Source organism: Nuphar pumila, chromosome 5, assembly GCF_984573655.1.
Source record: "Nuphar pumila chromosome 5, dmNupPumi1.hap1.1, whole genome shotgun sequence".
Taxonomy (NCBI): domain Eukaryota; kingdom Viridiplantae; phylum Streptophyta; class Magnoliopsida; order Nymphaeales; family Nymphaeaceae; genus Nuphar; species Nuphar pumila.
This window is the reverse complement of record NC_143253.1, coordinates 15,865,138-15,873,990: the sequence shown is the minus strand read 5'-3', so window position 1 is coordinate 15,873,990 and position 8,853 is coordinate 15,865,138. Positions and strand designations below refer to the sequence as shown.

The 8,853-nt window shown below is 37.7% G+C and overlaps 1 protein-coding gene across 1 annotated transcript; it reads left to right on the top strand.

Annotated features, from left to right (window-relative positions):
* Positions 1–7,201: 7,201 nt before the first annotated feature.
* Positions 7,202–8,338, top strand: LOC149836919 (putative receptor-like protein kinase At2g42960). Its single transcript, XM_090007932.1, has 4 exons — positions 7,202–7,476; positions 7,555–7,659; positions 7,889–8,041; positions 8,110–8,338. The coding sequence occupies exons 1-4, from the start codon at positions 7,202–7,204 to the stop codon at positions 8,336–8,338; spliced, it is 762 nt and encodes a 253-aa protein (XP_089864058.1).
* Positions 8,339–8,853: the final 515 nt, after the last annotated feature.

The window sequence follows — 8,853 nt, the reverse complement described above, 5'->3', positions numbered from 1 at the left end:
AATCCAGTTTTTAATCGGATTCAGTTTTCTTAACCATCAGATCCAGAATTGGGTCTGTTATCGGATATGTCAGACCCAGTTGACATCCCTACTCAATAAATACTTCATTGCGAACTGGATGAAGTTGTGATCTTAGGTCGTGTTTGGCTGACAGTACAAACCCGTGTGGGGTGTGACTGGCGTGTTTTGGAAATATCCCTGCCCAAGATTTCTTAGACCTGATCCACACTGGTTCCTTGGTACTTGGCAGTCTGCGTTCCAAGGTTGGTGCCACCATCCACCCAATAAAGTCACCCTTTCATGAGGCCCTCAAAGAAAAGTTCCACTCAAAGGCCAAGCATGCATAAGATACTTGAATTGGTAGCCTCTTTTTTGGGATTTATAACCCGAAGAAACCGCACTCGACACAAAGACCTTATTGCGCTGGCTCAGTCTGCCATACCTACGGTCGTCGTGCTGGCAACGTAAAACTCCGAGGCTAGAACCCCTGCCCTCAGGGCCTATGCTACGTGTTGGCTTGCGCAGAGGGACAACTTCCATGAGAATGATCAAAACCTTGACTGCCCGTCTAGCAGCTGAGGCCCCACCCCACTACCCCAACCCCCTTCGGACAATTGGTATCCTCTTATTTCCAAATATCTGTCTCACTCTACAAACAGGCCTAGCCTCAAGCTTGATGTTCAACTTTATCTTGTTGCTAAAGCTCTCTTCCCCATGTATGGCAAACGGACAATCCAGATATGTGCAGCTTATGTATATACCAAGTTCCTCAGCCTAGTATATGTTTTGCCCGTCCATATGGCCAGGCCGTATGACTCAAATGGTAAAAAAGTTGACATGAAATATATTTATCAAGATTGAAGGAAAAAAAATAATGGGAATAATAAACATATTGATGTTTTTAAAACATTATAAATTACTTTTTTGTATTTCTCTACTAAATGTTAGAGAATAATGAATAATGCACAACTAACTCCCTGCAGACTGCTTATGTGATGCATTGCAGACTGAAGAGGATTCACGTACCAGGGCATCCAACCACAACTAGAACATGGAGGAGGATTAAGAGAGCGAGCTATTGAGCCAGTGGCAGAGCCAGGAGTGAGCATGGGTGGGCGGTCGCCCACCCCAGAATTAGAAACCGAGTCGAAATATGATTCGACTCGGGTCTTCTTCTTCATTCCCCACGATTTGGAGGTTGCATTCTTTCCTTGCGAATGCTTGTCGAAGAAGATCAGAGCAGGGTCGTGCAGGAGTGGAGATCACGCCTCCCTGCGATATAGAGTTGCTCTGCCTCGATGCTGTGGCGAGGACCGTCCCCTCCGAGAGAGAGCTGAGGAGGCACCTCAGTTGGAAGACCTTCGGCTTGCTGCTGGATCACCACCGAGAAGGAGGTGGCTCAACTACCGAAACAGGCTTTCGATCTGGATGTATGATCTTCACCACCATGGAAGCTTCGTGCCACTGTGCCACCGACAGAGGTCGATGATCACCACCCGAAGTCTGCCCACCCAACAAAAAACTTCTGGCTCCGCCACTGTATTGAGCATAAAATTTATGAATATGACAAGAGAAGAATAGGCCCGCCAAGATTGATGACTGAAGGCAAAACAATGGATCATTGATCTACTATTTTTCAGCTTGTAAATATATGTCAGTGCCTATGGTTGGAAGCCAATTCCCTCTTTGGATGAGCAATGAGAGAGAAAAAGAGAAAGGGAGGTCATTGCTAAATAGGGGTCATGCACATGGCCTTGTTTTTTAGGTTGTTTTTAATAAAACCAACCAACAGAAATGATTTACATGTTTCACTTACTGGGGATAGGCTTTTGAATTATCCGATTATGACAAGTAGGTAGGATTTTATAATGCTTGGAAAATCGATGGTCTACAAGATACTTTCCCGGGTCATCATGCATTCAAAAGCCTGTTCCCATTATTTTGAACATGATGAATCCATCCATAAAATCAATTTGGATCAAAACAACTTGTATATATATGAGAGATCCAAACTCGTTTGTATTTAATGACCCCATTACCAATCCATTGCTTCCCCACACACACACTTATATATAGTAATGGGTTAGATTGGTTCAACAAATATATGATTTTCCTCAATAATTGTATGCCTTTGATAGCACCAAATATAAACCCTTGTGTGTATTGTAAATAGTTTTGATAATCTAGCTGGAGAATAACCCCTGTGAGATTCGAGCCTAGGATACCTCAATTATGACAGTATGATCTAACCATTTGGTTATTCAGTTGATCCCTGAGGTGCAATACAAATCTCATAAAAAAGGTCCGCCCATCACCTTCACCTTGTCATAAACTTGGAGTATTCTTGGCATTTTTTGTGGGACCCAGTGACACGCAGTGCAATCAGATAGGATGTGTTTTTTTTTTTGGTGCAATTACAGTGTGCCTGATCCTTGCTAGCTCCCTATGCATGTCCCATGAATGAGAAAGTACAGACAGGACAACTGTTGTAGTCTGGACGCCCACATGCAAACAAACGAGAGAGAGAAAGAGGAAACCACAAGAAAATAGACACAAAGGCTCGGATCATCTGGTAGGGGCGACCTAGTACAGGACATCACAAGTTCGAAACCCATGAGTGGAGTCCTTTGCTACAAGGTCGAATTTGGGTGTACTCTCTGGTGGTTTTTACCAGTTGGCGATTTTGGAGGATGTGTTTGGGATTATCCAAATAAAGAAAAAAAGATCTTTAGAAACTAACTAATTCAACCTAATCTAACCGTACCCAAACCAAGGCATGGTTCAGGTTCACTTCATCTGACCCAAAATCAACCCCACCTAGTCTATTGTTCGTGAGCCCTACCCTCTTAAGAGATCAGACCTACACCAAGCCAAGTTGGCCTGGATTTGGGTCTGGTTTTGAGGCACCAGTACCAATCTGGTCCAGTACGATCAGAACTAACCTGACTCGAAGAAAGAGTCTTTTGCATTAAAAAAGTGCATATCCTAATGAGGGTTTGGTTGTATTATGGAACCTAGATCTACTGGATCTGAAATTCAAGTCGGAATGCCATACCCAACCGGTTTAACAGGCCTACCTAACAGTACTAGGTTTGCGTCCTATGAGATGTGGCTTAGGTAGATTTGGGCCAGGTCCAATTGCATGGTTTGGAACCAACCCTTGCTTAATTGGGCAACAAAACCTTGTTTAAAACATTTAAGGTGCGTTATAGGGATGTCAACAAATCCGATATAATTGACATCTGACCCGATTCTAAATTTAATTGGTCTGATTTGGTAAAGAAAACTGAATCCTATTCATAATCGGATTCAGATTTGGTTTAGGGTTTCATGACCAAATCCAACGGATATTTGAATCAGGTTACATGTATCTTTTAGATTCGGCATTAGCTTTTTCCCATCCGAATCTGAATCTGAATCCGAGTCCAAATAGTCAATATCTGACTAGTTGAATTTGTCATCAGCTACATCCAACCCAGATCCAATCCTTTTACATCCGTACATTTGAGAACTTGTATCACAGATCAGAATGTCTGACATGGCATGGGTGGCTGCTGATGTGGCGTGGGTTCATGGTCAGATTCATGTAAGGCTGGTAAATGAGCCGAACAAGTCAATCTTGCAGTGTTCAAGCTTAACTCATTGTTGTGACAAGTCAAGCCGAGTTCGAGTTTGTAATGAGTCCGAGCTAAATGTGTAAACCCAGAAAATTTCTGAAATTTTTTTATGATGAAAATTTCTTGAGCAATGAAAGTCAGAGTTTAGTGGTTTATCTACCCCCACATCAATTTTTACCTAGCTTAATATGGCTAATCAATTAGTTATATGTCTGTGAAAAATTAATTGACCAAAGACGAGTTAGCTAAGAAAACTAAGCTAATGGGTTAATTGATTAGTTATTAAGTATCATGGGTGATTATTTTAATCACACAATATAGCTTAATATAGGTATACTAATTAGGGTTATCCAATATATATAAAGAAATTGATTAATTTTATTAAGCATGGTGGAGACCTAGGCTTAATGAATAAATTAATCTAAGGCACTTTATACAGTGGACCTACTTAGGTTGGACCCAAATAAGGACCTAAGATCCATGAAACCCAATGTGATGTGAAAAATAAATATTCCACTTGTTTTGGACTGAGCCTAATGAGGACCCAATCCATCCTCTCTAGGGAAGTCAACCCTTATAGATGAGCGTTCTTGGGTGGCACCAAGTGTGGGCTGCAAGATGCATTGTGAATCCCAAAAGAGAGGGAGATTATAGAAACAATATAAAAAATAAAAAATAAAGGCTTACACTTCTACGAGTAATATCATGCTTTTACAAGAGGAACCATAATGAAACTCTAGAAAAGGTAAAAAGTAAAGGTTTGAAAACTTTTAGCTTTTTCAAGATAGGAACAATAATGAGATTCTAAAAAAAAGAAAGGATTTGTTTTCTTGTCGTGGTTCAAGAGGCATTCAATAAGTCAATTATATACTAATTGTGTTTTGTTTAAAGCAAATTTAATTAATGTTATTTATGGTATGTTAAGACTCCGCATGCACACATGTATTGATGGTAATACATGTGGGCATCAAAGTGAGATTACATGGATTGACCCACGTAATCTCATTATGGATTTCAGTGTATGCATTTCATTATGGATGAACAATTGCTAATCATCATCTATGCTTTATAAAAAAAATTAATTTTTAGCAGCGATTTTGAATAGGCGCTGCTGCCTGAACCAAGTAGACCATGCTAGCGTCTGAACCCAGGTGTGTTCAGACCGGCCTCTGTCTATTCAGCAGATCAAAAAAATATATATATAATAACATAACAGATGTTTTGTAATTTTTAGAGTTTTAACAAAAAAAGAATATGTAACAAATATTTTTGAGCAGCAATGCTGGTCAGGCCTTGCAGCCTTAACCGAGTGGACCAGGCAGCGTCTAAAGTAGGTGGGTTTAGACCGTGGCCTGGGGTCATTCAACATATATATATATATATATATATATATATATATATATATATATATATATATATATATATATATATATATAGTGAGTTATGTATGGCTGCCCTTTGGCAGGTCGTTATGGCTTAATCGACCTAGCCCAGGCAGCGTCTGAACCCAGGTGTATTCAGACCATGGCCTGGGGTCGATTTAAGTTTTAAAAATAATAATAATAAAAAATATATATAGGGTTTTCAGTAGTTGAGCTGAAACAATTTTGACAAAATATATGTTTTATATGCAATGGTATCATTCAAGCTTGGGCGACAAGTTCGCACTTGAATCAGTTGTGTAGGCCGAACTTGGACCAACCCGACTGGGTTACAACTGACCCATGAAGGTCCAGTTTGGTCCAAGTTAAGGTCAATCATTTTTGTCTTTCAAATATATATATATATATATATATATATATATATATATATATATATATATATATATATATATATATATATATATATATATATATATATATATATATATATATATATATTTGGAGTTCGAGTAAACATAAACATAAGTTGTGATTCTATGCATCATGCAACTCCTTAAATAAACTTTCTACATGCAGCATGATCCTCACATGCCCTTCTTTGCTGCAAGTATTCCAAAAAAGAAAATTTTATATGTAGGGTTTACAAAGAATTTGCAAAAATTCAAACTAGCTGGTTGTTTTTACCTAAGACTATTTTTCAGAAATAAGAAACTAAGTGCATGTGTTTAAGCTCACAGCACGCCTTCCTTTAAAAATTAGTTGGCTGCATAATTACATCTTTATCTCTCACGGTTCTAAACCGGGATGATGAAAAAATTAATTTTCAACAATACCTTTAGATCAAGGTTTAAGTTTAGCTCACTCTCTATCGTTGCAACTTAATTTTGTTCTTAGTTCTTCAAGAAAGAAAAAAACATACTTATATGTATGACTTCATATGAGAGCGAAGGATAAATGCTTGAGTTTGATAATGCTTTTTATATTGTTGATAAGTATGTTGCACATTTTCTTAGTCATTATATGCATGCTTACAATATTGCTCTTATAGTGCGAATGGTTAAAGGAACCCGCACAATGCCAATGTGCACATTTGTGGATGATTTCATGAATGAATATGATTTTTATTTTATGTGAATTTTGTTGTTATCATTGATCGTTCTTGTATGAGTTTGGGAATGCCCGAACATTTTTTAGGTGCTTATGACACACCATAACTTCGTACCTAAATTGTAATCATCTTCATTGACAGAATGACTTTTAAAGGGTTTGTTTGCCGAAGCTTAGTATAAAATAAAAATTATTGAAAAATCACACATGTTAACCCATCCATGAACTGGCCTAAAGTGATAATAATTTCGGGAGTGAAGCGTCCCATGCACTATAAGAAAAATGTTAATTAGCGGCAAAAATTTATAATGAATTATTTTCATCGTAAATTTGCGATGGATTAGCTAGAAAAAATTACTCATCGCTAAAATTAGAATTATCAATAGAAAAAAATTGTCTCGAAATTCGTCGCTAATTAGCGACAGATTAACGATGAAAACTGTAGCTAATTTTTGATAAAAAAATGAGCGTGAAGTTCTCTCTCTCTCTCTCATTACCCCCAACCTCCCCCTTTCCATCCGGAGCTGGGTACTATCGTCGTAACTTTTACTGTTCCTTTTTTCCTTAATCCCTTCACCTATTCTTAGAAGTTTTGGGTTTTAATGGCCTGAAATTTTTGTGGGTGTTGCTCATTTCCTTCCTTAAATACATGTACAAGAAGAAGAATAAGAGGAAAAAGAAGAAATCTTTATTTCTTTGTTGTTGATCGGGAGGGTTTCAAACGGGTTCGTTTTACAGTGGCCTAGAGCAGAAGAGGTATGACTCTTTTGCTCCGGATTTTGAGTTTGCTCTGATTGTTTTTTCCTTTTCCTTTTTCTTTTTTTTCGTGTTTTTGTTTTTGCACATTTGGTGTTTTTCTACGAGGAAGTGAAACTGATCCTCACTGTGATATCTACGAGTCCTTTTTGTTGATTCTTATCATTGCCAAGTTCTTGCGTAATTGTTTTGGTGGCAGTGTGATCGGTGCTCAAATGTGTTCTTAGTCCAACGGCTCTAGTGGGGATAAAGAATGGAGTCGAATGATTTTGGGGAACCGTGAACGAAATCCGAATCATTTACAATGTTAAGGGTTGACATAGAGATGTATTGAATATGATGGTTTGTGGATCTTTTTGTTTGGGTGGGGATAAAAAGTATACTGATGGTTTCGGGGATTCATCATATGGTTTCAGAACAGCTTCACCATTAACAGGTTTGCCTGAGGTATCACATCTTGGTTGGGGGCATTGGTTCACTTTAAGGGATTTAGAGTTGGCAACTAATCGATTCTCAAGGGATAACGTGCTTGGTGAGGGTGGATATGGGGTTGTGTATAAAGGACAGTTGATTAATGGGACATTTGTAGCTGTGAAGAAGCTCCTTAACAACATGTAACTTCAATAAAGTTGACCATCATCATTCCTGTCTTATGTTTATGTTACTATCTGACTCCAAGTGAAATATTATAGGGGACATGCAGAGAAGGAATTTAGAGTAGAGGTGGAGGCTATTGGTCATGTGCATCACAAAAATCTTGTACGTCTATTAGGTTACTGTGTGGAGGGAACTCACAGGTAAAACATTTTCTTCTCTGCTTATCTATAGAATGTAAAGTTCTCTTGTTCTAATTTTTGCACGATAGATCTACTTAATCTTGAAATCATATTTCAATTAACAACAGGCAAAAAATATAAAAATTTTGATGATAAAATTTTGTTCTTACAATGCAACTTTCATATGAATCATAATTTTTTCTTCTCCAAATTTCTTTTTTTATCTATTTTCTTCTGGATTGAACTACAGAATGTTGGTGTATGAATATGTTAACAATGGGAACCTAGAGCAGTGGCTTCATGGTGCACCGCCAAAGCGTAAGTCTATTTCTGAAGACACAATTAGCAAAATCCTGCTTGTATCCTTTGCTAATAATTTGATGACCACTTTTTTCCTTTTGGCGTGAGGAGCACGGAATATGTGATTAATAGCTTAATCATATCATAAAGTTATTGACCCAATTTCTGCAGGCTTACATATTTACATGAAGCTAATGAACCAAAAGTTGTTCATAGAGACATAAAATCAAGCAATATCATGATCAATGAAGATTTCAATGCAAAGGTTTCTGATTTTGGACTAGCTAAACTCCTGGGATCAGGAAAGAGCCATATAACTACAAGAGTGATGGGAACGTTTGGGTACAAATTTGATTCCTTGCAGCCTGCATACTTGTTGTATACTTGCTGTTTATGTTGAACTTTTTTTCTTTCATAAAGTTGGCCACAATCTGTGTGATGGGTGATGGAGCGCATTGCCTGTTAGATAGGGGTATAGGGTGCACAGTTGGCTGATGGCAATTGTTTACCAGATGTTCATGAAATATGGATTTGATGCTGCCAAAAGTATTTAGAGGGATGGTTGTAGACACTACAGAGATGAACCCAATTAGTAAGGTTTGAGTGCTCAGTTTTTAAAATTATTAAGAAATCAAATAACTAGTTTTTGAGAGGCCTCTTTGTTTCTTTAATTGCTTTCCTCTTTGATAAAAAAAAAATTTACATATGAATTTTTCAAAATGACTAATTGGTGTTTCGTGTTTCTCTTTTAGAGTTTGGAGGATGAAGTGGTCCATGAAACTGTCCTGAAGTTAGTTAGCCTGCAGCTGTGGCACAATCTTTCTGTTGGCCGATTCAAGATGGAGACTTTCTTGTTTTACATAAAATTTCTTTGACATTTCATGTTTGCAATTTTAATGAAGAAATGAATTTTGT

Excerpts from the sequence above, each read along its gene's own strand:
- LOC149836919 (XM_090007932.1), top strand. The coding sequence starts at position 7,202 with ATGGTTTGTGGATCTTTTTGTTTGGGTGGGGATAAAAAGTATACTGAT. Across the intron at positions 7,477-7,554 it reads AAGAAGCTCCTTAACAACAT|GGGACATGCAGAGAAGGAAT; the intron begins GTAACTTCAATA and ends GAAATATTATAG. Across the intron at positions 8,042-8,109 it reads ACCACTTTTTTCCTTTTGGC|GCTTACATATTTACATGAAG; the intron begins GTGAGGAGCACG and ends CAATTTCTGCAG.